General features: G+C 39.0%; 1 protein-coding gene across 3 annotated transcripts in view; it reads left to right on the top strand.

Annotated features, from left to right (window-relative positions):
- Window positions 1–15,422, top strand: part of ITSN2 (intersectin 2) — a 137,504-nt gene that overhangs the window by 81,230 nt on the left and 40,852 nt on the right. For all 3 annotated transcript variants that reach the window (XM_045978872.1, XM_045978873.1, XM_045978874.1), the window contains 9 exons: window positions 378–553; window positions 863–1,007; window positions 3,303–3,508; window positions 5,369–5,433; window positions 7,224–7,390; window positions 11,217–11,262; window positions 11,339–11,460; window positions 13,395–13,491; window positions 13,897–14,088. In XM_045978872.1, coding sequence (XP_045834828.1) covers window positions 378–553; window positions 863–1,007; window positions 3,303–3,508; window positions 5,369–5,433; window positions 7,224–7,390; window positions 11,217–11,262; window positions 11,339–11,460; window positions 13,395–13,491; window positions 13,897–14,088 — 1,216 coding nt within the window. The remainder of the gene's footprint in view (window positions 1–377; window positions 554–862; window positions 1,008–3,302; window positions 3,509–5,368; window positions 5,434–7,223; window positions 7,391–11,216; window positions 11,263–11,338; window positions 11,461–13,394; window positions 13,492–13,896; window positions 14,089–15,422) is intronic.

The raw sequence follows: 15,422 nt of genomic DNA, 5'->3' as shown, positions 1-15,422 counted from the left end.
TAGTATAAATATGTTATTTAGAAATAGAGAAGGTAATACAGAGGAAATAACTGAAAATGGCAAGTTACTATGAGGAGTGGAAATCAGGGCATAATGAGTGATGGGGTCTTCTATCATAAGCCATGAGGAATGCTATTTGTTTTTGTAAACTATTTTCATATTTAACTTGGATGGAATTAAAAATTAAATTTAAAAAGGCACTTTTTCAGTCATTAGAGATAGTGAGTGACCCATTAATTTGTAGAGAATGGCATCAACTCTTCAGTTCCATAGGCTTAATTCTGAAAATGAGGCTGCTATACAGTAGTCTGCATTTCCTTTCCTATGTAAATCTGTGGCGTTCTAACCATTGTTAACCCTTCTTTTTGTTTCCATAGGTTGATGAAAAAACCATAGGAGAACCTGGTTGGCTTTATGGTAGTTTTCAAGGAAATTTTGGCTGGTTTCCATGTAACTACGTAGAAAAAATGCCATCAGGTGAAAAATCTGTGTCTCCTAAGAAGGCCTTACTTCCCCCTACAGTATCTGTATCTGCTACCTCAACTTCCTCTGAGTAAGTTTTTGCTGACAGGGAGTTTATGCATTTTTTTGGACAATATATAAATACTTAATAGGTATTCGTGTCAGCGTGCTACGTAATCATAGTCTAATCTGTGCTGGGCTCTCCAAGAGTACCTTTTGTTCCAAATTTCATACTGAAATTTAATAAATAAAAATGTAGGACAGTACTTTGTTCATGAATTTTTTTTCCCACAAATTGTGTTTAAACACAAAATAAATTATATACAAGCTGATAAATTTGTAGTACTTCACTAGATTTTAAATGATTAACTGTACTTATATCGAAGTGTTGTATTTACAGATCACTTTCTTCAAATCAACCAGCATCAGTGACTGATTATCAAAATGTATCTTTTACAAACCTAACTGTTAATACGTCATGGCAGAAAAAGTCAGCTTTTACTCGTACTGTGTCCCCTGGATCTGTATCACCGATTCATGGACAGGTGTGTATTTTTAATTTTGTGTGCTTTATGCTTTTTTTTTCCTTTTTAAGATTTATTTATTTATTAGAGAGAGAGAGAAGAAGAAAAGAGAGAGAGCACGCACAAGTGGGGGGAAGGAACAGAGGGAGAGAAACTCAGACTCCGTGCTGAGCGCAGAGTCCAACGCGGGGTTCAATCACACAACCCTGAGATCATGACCGGAGCCAAAACCAAGAGTCAGGAAGTACAGTTAGAGGTGGAGGTCTGTTTGTGAAGTGTTTGGTACAGTGCCCAGCAGCTTGGCAGTGGGCAGCCCCTGAAAGTTTCTAAGAGGTATATATTTTGTTTATTTATTTATTTTTAAAAGATTTTATTTATTTATTTGACAGACAGAGATCACAATTAGACAGAGAGGCAGGCAGAGAGAGGGGGGAAGCAGGCAGCCTGCCAAGCAGAGAGCCCAATGTGGGGCTCAATCCCAGGACCCTGGGATCATGACCTGAGCTGAAGGCAGAGGCTTTAACCTACTGAGCCACCCAGGTGCCCCTAAGAGGTACATATTTTAGAAACCTAACCCCACCAGTAGTATAGGGGCTTAGATTAGTGGAAGGAAGCAAAGGAAGGAGATTAAGGAAGGAAGGGTGCTGCAGTAGCTGAGGAACGAGAGAGGATGCTGTGAACCCGTGCCATAGGAGAGAAAACATGGAGAAGAGGAAATGGATTTTCCTTCTATACATTTTTGGGCTCTTTAGCTCGAATAACAGAAAGGATGGTGATGGCGTTGTCTTTGGTGGGCATCACAAGAGGAGTGGGTTCCGTGGGTTCCAAAAATGCATCCCACACCTGTAACTTAGGTATCTGGTTTAGAGACAACGTGGTGGGAAGGCCACATAAGCAGAGTCTGACTTACAAGACTGGAGCTCAGGAGATAAAGTTATAATTAAGATATATATTTGAATCTTTAAAAAAAAAAAGGGGGGGGGCGCCTGAGTTTCTCAGTGGGTTAAAGCCTCTGCCTTCAGCTCAGGTCATGATCCCAGGGTCCTGGGATCGAGCCCCGCATCGGGCTCTCTGCTCAGTGGGGAGCCTGTTTCCTCCTCTCTCTGCCTATCTCTCCGCCTACTGTGATCTCTGTCTGTCAAATAAATAAATAAAATCTTAAAAAAAAAAAAAAGAAAGATATATGTTTGAGGAAGCCACTCTGCCTTTGGGCTCGGGTCATGATCCCAGTGGGATCGAGTCCCACCTCCGGCTTCTTGCTCGGTGGGGAGCCTGCTTCTCCCTCTGCCTGCAACGGGACTGCTTGTGCTCTCTTTCTCTCTCTCTCCCTGACAAATAAATAAATAAAATCTTTTTTTTTTTTTTTTAAGATAGATTTGAAAAGGCATAGACATAAATAAGATAATTTAGGGAAATCATGTGGAAACAGGAAAGGAAAGGGCCTGGACCAAAGATGGGATCCATTAAGCACCAGAGAGTGAGTTTTCTGAAGGACAGGGGTGTAAGCCATGTCAGCACTGTTCAGACATCAGGGAAGATACGGGTCTGGAAGAAGCTTTTTGCCTTTGACATTATCAGTGACCTTGTCAAGAAGAGGTTCAGTAGTGTGGTGGGTGCAGAACCTAAATTAAAATGGATTGAGTTCCTGTCTTTAAGGAATTTAGAAGTAGAATTTAAGCAGAGAGGTGGAGAGATTGGCTATTTTAGAGAGGCACTTCACAATGTTGCAAAATAGTTTTGGAAAATGGAGGGTATAGTAGAAGATTTAGGGCACAGGTGAAGAGATGAGCCTTATCAACAAAACACTCCTTCCTCCCAAAGGAGCAAGGAAAGGAGAATGAGTAAGAATACCAGGAGGAAGTTGGGGAGGGAAATCTAAGACGTGGAGGGAGGAGAGCACGGCCCATCTATATTGGTTAGTGGCGTGTCCTTTGACCTGTGGTGACCGCAGGGAGGGGGTGTCAGGAACTGGAGGATAGGAAGGGCTGTAGTAGCTCTTTGCATTTGTTCCGTGATACCAGCTTGATGGATTTATGAAAACATTTCTTGAGTGCCCAGTGTTTCTCCTCCAATCCAGTGTTCCTTCGTGCCAAGATGTTTCCTTGATCGGTAGGTGTTCAGTCTTTAACAAACAGAAGGCTATTCAAATGTTCTGTCATCTATCATTTTAAATGGGTGGATAGATAAAGGTTATCTTAAGTCACCACCACACCAAACTTGTCTCTGTTTAAACAGTTAATAAGTTACATATTAAGAAAAAGAAATCACGGTTACCTTTTTTTTTTTTTTTTTAATTTTGTGGTTTTGTATTCACAGGGACAGGTTGTAGAAAACCTAAAGGCACAGGCCCTTTGTTCTTGGACTGCAAAGAAAGATAACCACTTGAACTTCTCAAAACATGATATTATTACTGTCTTGGAGCAGCAAGAAAATTGGTGGTTTGGGGAGGTACATGGAGGAAGAGGATGGTTTCCAAAATCTTATGTCAAAATCATCCCTGGGAGTGAAGTCAAGCGGGAAGAGTAAGCATTTTGTGTTTCCATGAGATGTGGATGGTGGTGATTTCCCTAGTGAGTCCACCGTAGAATGTAAACCATTTACGCTTGAGTGTGACCATCAGGAGGGTAATTCCTGGAGGGAAAAAGTGCACTTCAGATATTTGTACTAGTTTTAGAATATCTTTTATTCTAGTTATTTCAGATTCCTAAAGTTCTCAAAGTGCTTAAAATTTGAGATCTGTCGTTTTCTTTGTGCTATCAGGTCAGTTAGAGAAGTTCTTTTTCATTTCCTTTGGAGCACTTCTTCCTTGTTTACTTTGCACTGTCAGTTTTTAAATAAAGGTTTACTTTGCCAGAGTGGAGGGTTTGTGGTTTCTGGGCCTCCAGAATTCCTTGAAGATCACACCTCTCTAACTGCTCGGAAGAGACTGGGCTGTAGTTATGCATGTTCTTACCCATATCCCTTACTAGAGTAAGCTGCAAGAGGACAGGGTCCATGTCTTTTGTTTGTCTTTCAGTTTTTCCCTGCCTCGTGTCATCTTGCTGCACAGTAGCTTCTCAGTCATGTTAGCTCAGTGAATAAGCAGAGGAGTCAGTGAACGAACAGTCAGTTGAATCCATTTTCATATGAACAGCAAGTGAAAATTAGACAAGGTCTCTGGCCTTTATTTCCCTGTGCACAGAGGAGTCAGATCATCAGACATCTTTAAGATGTTTAAGAAATAAGTACTCTAATGTAGCAATGGGCAGCTGTCTCTTGTGTTTTTCATGGAAATTGATCTAAATAGAAAAGTGATCTGATCGAATGAAAGAGACAGGGCTTTGGAAATCAAGAGGCTTGAGTTCGGATTCTGCTACTTTTTGTCAGGCTGTATAGAATAACCTACTTTGCAGTTTTCTAATTGATGAGATGAAAAAAGTAAATTAATCTTTGCTGAAATCTTTGTAGGAATTTTTAGTTCAAATGCAGAAGTTTACTCTTCAGACTGACATGGAATTTTAGACTTAAAATTGTGTAAGTGATAACAATTCAGAGCTGACAGGTGCATATTGGCACTGAGCTGGGCCCTTGATAGAAATTATCTATTTAAACACCGTAACATTTTATGGAGTAGAAAACCTAAGTGCAAAGACAGTAAGTTTAAATGCTTTTCCCCCCTAACTTTTCATTCAGTTACTGACCTTTTCTAGCAGATAAGGCATGCAACTTGAAAAGCCTAAAGTAATGGAGAGATCATGCCTTAAACAAGGCAGTCTGTTAAGCTGTGGCCATGAGCTGTAGTAAGTTTCCAGTCTGTTCCCTGAGAACTGCCTTACTGTATAATTTCCTCAAGGGTCCTGGGGAGCACTGGTGCATCCTACAGATGTCTAGTTCTTAAGTACGACAGTCTTCCACATTTTTAAAGACAGTTTCTTGGGTTACATTGGAAGTTAAAGCTTTACTGTTTCTGAAATATAAAAATTAATTTCTGTGCTCTAAACAAATTTTAAATTAATATATTATGTTTTCTTGTTTCTCCCTATACCAAGCCAAGCCCCCTATGTGCTTTACTAAATTACTGTCCATTTACCAAAGCACTTGTGTCTTTTAAATTCCTCTAGAAAGGCAAAGTATCTCACACTTTAAAAAACTATTTATAAATCATGTTGAAATTACTTCATTAAAAAATTTAGAGCTTTATAACTAGGCCCTTCTTAGTCCCCTAATGATTTTGTGTTATGAGAATATTTCTAGCCTGTGTACTGAGACAATATTTAAATTAATTTTAGAAAGCCCTAAAAGAAAGTAGTGCAAACACCTGCTGATCTCCTTTCTTGGTTTTTGTTTGTTGATATCATTGTTTCATTATTTTTTTTAAATCTGTTTGTTTATTTATTTGGCAGACCAGAAGCTTTGTATGCAGCTATAAACAAGAAACCTACCTCTGCAGCCTATACAGTTGGAGATGGTGAGTTTTTGGCAAGTTGTTAATTAAATGGGAGTCAGACTAGCTATTGACTCATGGTCTGACTTCCCACATTGTTATTTGCCTTGTTTCCATGTCTTTGCTGTTAAAGTAGGCCTAGGAGAACCTGCCCCTTAGCTATTTCATATGCATATTGAGAATATAGAAAACATGGCACTTTTAGAAAATCAGTACTATAAAAATTCAGCATAGACTCAATAAGATCATAAATGAAAAATGTTGCAGTGAGATAGCATGAAGGTTTTTGTTTTCCTATTATTTTAGATATCCAGGTTAGGCAATTTTAGTACATTTAGTTATTTACAAATTGCATTTTAATTACAGTGTATCATAAATCATTAAGTAGGATTTGAAATCAAGGTACACTTTATCATAATTATTACAAAGAAATTTTTTTCTGTAGCCCTTTGGGCTGACTAATGACTTATTTTTTTATTTCACTGTACGAAAAAAATGAAAGATTATCCACCCTAAGTTTCTGACATTTAACACTTACATAGCTTTATAAATGAATCGTATATGTCCACTGTAAAATTAGTTGAATAGTAGAAGTACATTTTATGTTTACATTACTGCTCAAGAAGATTAGCTTAATGATAAATTAAACCATTTTTTCAGTATCTACTATGTTAAAGTTTCTGTGCTAAAGCCTAAAAAATACAAGGATGAATAAAACACAATTTCCCAAGTCCTCACAGTAGACTGGGGAGTATAGGCATACCATTGTAAGAAATTCTGTAATGAGTACATAGAACTGAATTTTGAGTAGGACCTATGAATCCACGGACAAGGCAGTGTTGGATCATCTTCAAGGAGTAGAATTTCGCATAGTGAAAAGGGAAGAGAAAGCTCTTGTGGATGGAGGGAAAGTTAAGAGCCGGGGCATGGCTGTGAAAGGTTAGAGAACTCAGATCACCAGCCAGAGTGGACCCATACATAGGTTCACTGTGGAATGAATCTAGGAAGGGAGGAAGGAGTGTTTGGGGAAGACCTGCTAATTGCAGCATACCTAAACCTTGCAGGCATTTTTGGTTTTGTTAAATCACCTAAATTGAGTAATACTGGGAACATGAACAGTAAGTAGGTTGTAGATGGTGTTCCTAGTCATTTCTAGTTTATGATGTACAGATGAAATTCCATGTTGACAAATAAAATTAACTGGAAACAAAGAAAGACTTCTACCACCAGGTCATTGACTGTTTATTCTAAGTAGCAGTAATGACAGGGATGGAAACCAAAGCCAATATATTTTCCCAAAAAAGTCAGTATGATTGAGCATCTACTCTGTGCCAAGCACTGTGCTAGGAGCTGCGTCACTGTGGTAGAACTTGGCTCCTGATACTGATGTCAGCTGAATATTGGGCATTTCCATAATGATATATAAAAGAATTAGAGAGAAAAGAACGTAGCATATTAAAATATATTTTGTGTAAGGAAATTGAAAAAATATTTTCATACCTTAACTCTGTAGAGATACTTCTACCTATTTGTGTTTTGGATTCTCTGTGATAAGATGGTGGTGATGATGATGCTGCTACAGTAGAGAAAGGAAGAAACCCTATGATAAAGCTTTATGTTAAATCATCTTTTTCTAGAAATTATTAAATAATTGCCTTATTCTTTTTTCTATTTTAAGATCTTTTTACATTCGGTTTCCTTAACTTGCAAGGTCTTTTTCAGTTAATTTGAACAAGGTTTGGAGATTAACATAATCTTTTTCTTTCTATAATCTTACAACCCAAATTCGTTTCTTTTTGCTTTGTTTCCTACAGAGTATATTGCACTTTATTCATATTCAAGTGTAGAACCTGGAGATTTGACTTTCACTGAAGGTGAAGAAATACTGGTGACCCAGAAAGATGGAGAGTGGTGGACAGGAAGCATTGGAGATAGAACTGGAATTTTTCCATCAAATTATGTCAAACCAAAAGATCAAGAGGTAGAGTTATTTTGATATAGAAACAAAATGATTCCCTTCTTGTGTATTGAGATTCATACTGAAAACAGAGACCCATGTATAGACAAGCTTTGGTTGTAAGGACACCACTGAAGGTGGCACCAGTTAAGTAGAGTTTATTGTGGGGATCCTGTTAGATAAGAGGGACAGGATTTCATGAAACTTCTAAGAGTAGGAGCCAAAGGTAGAGCTGGGCGTCATGGTAACTGAAGCTAGGAAAGAGTCCCAGATCCCAGGGATCACCTGCAAGGAGTTTGTAAATCTTTGCAGCTCTAGTGTTAATGTGACTCATCCTACACTCAGTTCCTGCTTCTTTCATCCTACCGCTAGTGCCGTACAGTACAGCGGTTCTCAAACTCTTTGATTTGAGGAACTTTTTACATTCTTAAAAATTACTGGGGGGGCACCTGGGTGGCTCAGTGGGTTAAGCCTCTGCCTTCGGTTCAGGTCATGATCTCAGCGTCCTGGGATCGAGCCCCACATCGGGCTCTTCTGCTCAGCAGGGAGCCTGCTTCCCTCTCTCTCTGCCTGCCTCTCTGCCTACCTGTGATCTTTCTGTCAAATAAATAAATAAAAATCTTAAAAAAAAAAAAATTACTGGGGATTTTAGGAGCACCTGGGTAGCTCAGTCAGTTGAGCAACTGACTCTTGATTTCACCTCAAGCCGTGATCTCAGCAGGGTCTTGAGATCCAGCCCTGCATCTGTCAGCCTCTGCGCTCAGTGGGGAACCCGCTTGAGATTCTTTCCCCTCACACTCTCACTCTCTCTCCCTCTCTCTCTCTAAAATAAGTAAATAAATCTTTAAAAAATTATTGGGCACTCTAAAGAGTTTTTAAAACTGTATGGGTGGGGGATGCCTGGGTGGCTCAGTGGGTTAAGCCTCTGCCTTTGGCTGAGGTCATGATCCCAGGGTCCTGGGATGGAGCCCCACGTTGGGCTCCCTCCTCGTTGGGGAGCCTGCTTCTACGTCTCCCAAGAGCACTTGCTCTCTCTTCTTTCTCTAATAAATAAGTAAAATCTTTTATTTAATGTATTTTAAAAATACACATATAGGTTAAAATACATATATATATGGGTTACACATAGTTATATTTTCCATATTAGAAATTAAAACTGTGGAATTTTAAAAATACTTATTTTAAAGTAACAAAAGTAGGAATGCCTGGATGGCTCAGTCTGTTAAGGCATCTTCCTTCTGCTCGGGTCATGATCCCAAGTCCCCTTTGGGGGGCGGACAGAGTCCTTGCTCAGCGGGAAGCCTGCCTCTCCCTCTGCCTGCCACTCCTCCTGCTTGTACTCACTCCCTCTGATAAATAAACAAAATCTTTTAAAAAATAAAGTAACAAAAGTAAACCCATTACATGGTAATATAAATAACTCGCTTCTTATGAAAAACAACATATTTTCAAGGAAGAAAGTTTGGTAGAAAGAGTAGCATTGTTTTGTATTTTTGCAAAGCTCTTTAATGTCTGGCTTACCTTGAAGACAGCTAGATTCTTCACTGGTTCGGTATTCAGTCTGTGGTGATACATTCTTTTGGTTGACATATGTGAAGAAAATTCACCCTCACACAGATATGGGAGAAGACAGGAGTATTTATTAACATTTTCAGGCGCCTGTGGTTATGCTTTGATATTACTGTACCAAAACTTAGTGTTAAATTGTTACAGGTTAGTTATACATGAATCTAAAGCCATGTCAGTGAACATTTCTTACTGTTATATTAAAATTCACCACTCTGTTTTGACATTGAATGGATTTTTTAATCCATGCATTGGTCATTTGGGAAAGATGGAATCCCTGAGTTATGCAGATATTCCTTGTATTGCCACATTTCATTATACAATATAAAAAAATTTTATTTGTTAATATCACCATAGATCTCATGGGAGAATCTTCAAATACTTTGACACTGTCAAACTCATGGTGGTAGATGCAAGGTTTCCAAAATTTCAGTATTCTCTTGAAATCTTGAATTGGATCATTGGCCACAAGTCCCGTCAGCTGTATTCCTTGATGTGACAGACATACTTTATCTTGGAGAAAACGTCTGCTAAATCCCGAGTCTGAAGAGTTTGTCTTTAGTTGTTCTTTCAAGTAAAAACGTCCCGTGAAAACCCCAGTTCAGCTCACAGTTTAATCACGCAAGTGCTTCTCCTTTAGATAGCCATCTTACTATTCAGTATGCTGCGGGAACGCTGGAGGCTTACTTCCATCTAGTCACACAGAATTTTCAAAAGATCATGTTTCCCTAAGATTTCATAACATTTTTACTGCTTGATTGAGGACATTTTTAAGGGAAACCGGTTTTGTTTGTCCTGTGATGATGTGGTTGTGAAGAATACTGTGACCTCTAGTACAGTTTCACACCACTGTCCTGATTCATGCTAAGGCACCAGCAGTTTTACTCCTTGGGGTAAATGTCAACACAGCAAAAGAAGCAAATAACGTCTTAATACTGTGAATGAAAAAAGTCTTTATTTAATGAAAAAGCCCCTTGAAAGGGGCTCAAGGACCATCCCCAGGGATCCGCAAACTGCCCGCTGAGAACCATCTAGGTTGACTTCTGGCTCTAACACTTAGAGGCCTTGGACAAGTTATTTCACCTTTCTGTATCTCAGTTTCCTTCTCTGTAACCTGGGGATAATCATAATACTTAATAGGGTTATTGTGAAAATTAAATAAGTGACTGTATGTAAAATTCATCGGCTGTAACCTACATCTGTTACACAATTGGTGGTTTCTAAATACTGTTCGTGTAAGTACTCGGAAATCGTTAGCCCTTGACAAGCATCTCTTCAGCTTCAGTACTTCCACTATAGCTGTGTTCACTCACAGAAAAAAGGTGTTCCGTTCCTTCCCTTTACTTCTTCAGATTCCTGAAATGAAGGAAGGTTGTTGGTGCAGCTGTCCTGTACAGTCAGACTGAGGTTATAGTTGCCACTCAGGGCATGGATTTTTTTTGTTCTTATGTGAGGTTCAGGGGGAATATGCAAAAGAATTAAAAACATTGACTCCTAGGCAGCAGCAGTAAAACTCACATATGCCTTAAGGTATGTGGTAGGTGGTGGGCATTGATGCTAACCTGATAAATGAGAGGTATCCGGTCACATTTGGTATTCAGGAAAGATGGATTTAATAAGCTATTCTTGTTGAATCATTGGATGCCAACATCAACCACTTATGTATGTCTATTAGTAGACCAGATCTCCCTATAATTGTGTTTTGGATTCTTTACTTACTTGGTTAATATAAGACTAATTTTGGGGGCACCTGGGTGGCTCAGTGGGTTAAAGCCTCTGCTTTCGGGGCGCCTGGGTGGCTCAGTGGGTTAAGCCGCTGCCTTCGGCTCAGGTCATGATCTCGGGGTCCTGGGATCAAGTCCCGCGTCAGGCTCTCTGCTCAGCAGGGAGCCTGCTTCCCTCTCTCTCTCTCTCTCTGCTTGCCTCTCTATCTACTTGTGGTCTCTCTCTGTCAAATAAATAAAATCTTTAAAGAAAAGAAAAAAAAAAGCCTCTGCTTTCAGCTCAGGTCATGATCCCAGGGTCCTGGGATTGAGCCCCGCATTGGGCTCTCTGCTTGGCAGGGGGCCTGCTTCCCTTCCTCTCTCTCTGCCTGCCTCTGCCTACTTGTGATCTCTGTCTATCAAATAAGTAAATAAAATTTTTTTAAAAAGACTAATTGTTATTTTGATCTTCATTTAAAGAAACAGTCCTGGGAATTAGAAATCTCTAATTCCTAGTAACCTTTGCATTCTTACATCTGGATTATTAGAAAATGGTAAAACAGTGTGTCTTTTTCTTACAGAGTTTTGGGAGTGCTAGCAAATCTGGAACATCAAACAAGAAACCTGGTATGTATAATAATGAAGTTGGAAAATTGCTACAGTGTTCTGTCTTGAGTTCATAGTTTATCTGTCTTCTTTTCAGAGATTGCTCAGGTGACTTCAGCGTACGTGGCTTCTGGTTCTGAACAACTAAGTCTTGCACCAGGGCAGTTAATATTAATCCTGAAGAAAAATTCAAGTGGGTGGTGGCAAGGGGAATTACAGGTAATAACCTTGAAGTAACATTTATCATTTTCATTATAAAAGTAATGCATGTTCATACTAAAAAATAAAATTAAAAATTTTTAGATCACCTGTAATCATACCACTTAAGGTAATCAATATTAACATTTTTTTTTTTTAAAGATTTAATTTATTTATTTGACAGAGAGAGATCACAAGTAGACAGAGAGGCAGGCAGAGAGAGAGAGAGGGAAGCAGGCTCGCTGCTGAGCAGAGAGCCCGATGCGGGACTCGATCCCGGGACCCTGAGATCATGACCTGAGCCGAAGGCAGCGGCTTAACCCACTGAGCCACCCAGGCGCCCAATATTAACATTTTAATGTATTATTTTCTCTCTAGTATTTTCCCTGTTCATTTTTAGCACATTTGAGTTGATATTATAAGTAACAATATGAAAAATAATTTTCTGTATAGACATAATTGTTTTCCAGTAATAGCTGCTTTAATAAACCACAGGTCACCTTCTTAAAGGAAAGCATAGCATCACCTTTGCCTGGGATAACCCCAGGCTTGCTGTTTAGCCTCTGTCCTGGAAAAGAAACGTGATCCAGACTATACTGAGAGGCTTGTTGGACTTTGCCCACCATAGTCTTATGCTTTTGAAACAGCAGTGAAAGGAAAGGAAATGTAGGCATAAATGAACCTAGTTTTTTCCTAAAATGTTAGAGACAGTTATTGCATATGTCTTGATACAGAAAGAGTGTTCTTTTCTCCTAAAAGTTCCTTACTAGAAAAACTAAAAAGCATTTTAAGATTGAAAGATGATGAGGGGTATAATAGCTGTATTTTTATGTAAGATTGATATGTGATGATAATATGGAGGATCAACACGTCTTCATTCTCGCAGATCAGCCTTACACAGTTCCTAGAGAGCAGTGGAGGTTCAAAATTCAGTATCTTGAATAACCCCCTGAAATCCCACCTTCCTGTTTTGCTTGGAAGATCAACCCAACTAAATGGGAAACATGACTCTCCACAAATTGTATTTCTGATCTCTGTATTAATTTTTAACAAAGCTCCAAAAGATGTTCATTGTGCACTGTACCATTTTAAGGTTAACTTGAACTTACTAAGAGAACTGTAGAAAAGTGTTTTTAGTTTATAAATATTATTTGTGTGAAATATGCAGAGCACTCTGAGCCCCAGAGGCCTCCTAGTAACCTTCTACAGTGGCTGATTTCAGCACCACTTGGAGATGCGTATTGAGTCTTCTGGTTGTTTGATACTAACCTGGAGGGTCACTGCAGAGTTCAGCAGGCCCCAAGACCACCCTAACTTCTGACACCAGTTGTAAGTTTGGAGGTCCCCAAGATCACTCTCAAGTTCAGTAATTAGCTAGAATGACTCACAAGGGACTGAAATTATTCTTCTCATAGTTACGGTTTATCACACCAAAATAATTTAGATTAAAATTAGCCAAGAAAAGAGATACATGGGACTGATTTAAGGACAGTTCCAAAAACAGAGCTTTCATTGTCCTCTCGCGGTAGAGTCATGGACAGCATTAACTCCTGGCAACAACACATACGACCAAGTATTGCCAAGCAAAGAAGCTCATTCAGGCTCTGGTGTCCAGAGATTTTACTGGGGCTCCATCAAATAGACATGGTTCTGCCCATATGGCTTAACTTGAGTCTCCAGTCCCTCTGGAGTTTGAGTTCATAATATGTGACCCAGAGCATCCACCATAAGTCACATTGTTAGACTATCGGGCATGGTCAAAGCCCCCAGAGAAAATAAGACACTGAGCAGTCAGGACATACCACAGGTTTAGAGATTACCTCCCAGGAGCCAAAGGTAGAGTTCATACCTCTTTTGAGACAGGGCTAAGTTCTTTACTACACAGCCTTTTTTAGTTTATATCTCAGTAATTGTTTTTAATCTCACCTTTCATATTCCTTTTGCTGATCTTACAGGCCAGAGGAAAAAAGCGACAGAAAGGATGGTTTCCTGCCAGCCACGTTAAACTTTTGGGTCCAAGCAGTGAAAGAACTACACCTGCCTTTCATCCTGGTACGGCAGTGGGTTAACTTGTGTCGCAGCTTCTAGAAGTTTTGTTGAAACTCAGCAACTTCTTAGATTAATATAAACTTTGAAAAATAGTAAAAATCATTTCTTTTTATATTTCTACCTAATGAGAACTTCCTTTCTGAAAAGTTCTGTGTGGGAACAGTCAACTGTTCAGTGATAATTGAACCAACCACTTAATTGCTTCAAATTTTCAAGGTGGAATTCCTCTGCTGTCATACTTAAAGTGCAGTAGTTCTTGTGCATTAACTGTAGCTGGGAGATTCTTGTTTTGTAAAATAAGGAATGGAGGAAGGAGGGTGAGAGAGAGCAGCTCAAGGGAAATTTTAGCCTAGTTGTAACATGGGATCTTTGTAGGAATAATTAGTTATTTTGTTCTTTTTCTGGTAGTGTGTCAGGTGATTGCCATGTATGACTATGTGGCAAATAACGAGGACGAGCTGAATTTCTCCAAGGGACAGCTTATCAATGTTTTGAACAAAGATGATCCTGACTGGTGGCAGGGCGAAATCAGCGGGGTGACTGGTCTCTTTCCTTCAAACTATGTTAAGATGACGACAGACTCGGATCCAAGTCAGCAGTGTGAGTAAAACCAAACTGTTCGCTCTCAGCTAGTGTGGCAGCTTTAATATGCGGCACGTTCTGTCCCCAGGCATGTCTGAAACTCAGTGCTCTTCTTAGCAAGTCTGTATTAGTGACGAAAGCAGTAAATTGCAAAAGGAATTTTTTCACAAAATCAAAAGTTACACTGTTTAAATACTTTTTCTTTTAGCTTTAGACCTTACTCTTAGACTGTATCTGAAAAGATGCCAACTCTTTTACAGGTTTTTGGGTTGAAGAGCAGTCTGTACTTCAACTTCCCTTTACCACCATCCTTTTTTACCTCTAATGATCATTTTTCTGCTTAATAAAGAGCAGCCAGTAATTACCGTATTCACTTTCTCAAATTACCCTTTGAGAGTACAGGCGCTATTAATTTTGCAACCTTCTCATTTAATATCCATATATTTACACATCATCCAGGTTAGCAGAAGATTAAAAACCTGATTAAACTCTTTGTTTGCAAAACTCTATTAGGTGATTTTTTTAAAGATGCCTAATGCCATAGGAGATACATGAGTCAAGATCTGCTTCACTGTTTTTAGAACAGGAATCCAGATCACAGTATGAAATACGGTATTTTATCAAATTATCTCTTAGTAATTGCCTAGCCTTTCTTATATTTGACAATAAACATGCATTTATAATAATTAGAGAATAAACAGCACTTGGAAATGCTTTTTACCTTTATAAAATGTAACTTTTCCCCACCCTTTTGATTTTGGTTGTTTTGGTTTTTTTGTTTTTTTTTTTACAGAATACATCATGATTCATCATGATTTGTATTTTTATCATTGTGAAATTATCTAAAATATTTATTAGCCTTTCATTTTAGTTTCTGAGAACACATAAATCGTAACCCAGTCAATCTGAGATATGCTTATGATTCAGTGCAAGTATTATGAATTTATACATAGCCATCATTTTGAAGTATTAGAGCATTATTTTCACTGTAGAGCTTGTAGCTCCAAAGATAGTTCTGATCCTGGGAGAAGTCTTTCCTTTAGATAAAGCAACTGAATTTCCCAACTTGGATGTGGGAGGAGTTGAGTTTTTTATGGTTTGAACATCCCCCCAAAATGTGGGCTATCTACATGACCGTTTGTAAGCTCTGCTGATGGTTTGGCAGCTTCCAGAGCTTGCCTGCTTATCTCATTAACTAGACATGCCTGAGGTACCTTCCCTGGTCCCGGGAGGGGAAGATACTCGTCAGACCTGTGGGGTCTGGAAGCTTCTTGGCTAGTGAACCTTGGAGACACCCAGTGCAGTGGTACGTTTGGCTTTTCCAGGATGTGAAGGGACAGATTTCCAAATGC

Source organism: Meles meles, chromosome 15 (genome assembly GCF_922984935.1).
Source record: "Meles meles chromosome 15, mMelMel3.1 paternal haplotype, whole genome shotgun sequence".
NCBI lineage: Eukaryota > Metazoa > Chordata > Mammalia > Carnivora > Mustelidae > Meles > Meles meles.
Note: the sequence above shows the minus strand (reverse complement) of the source record. Positions and strands in the feature narration are given on the sequence as shown.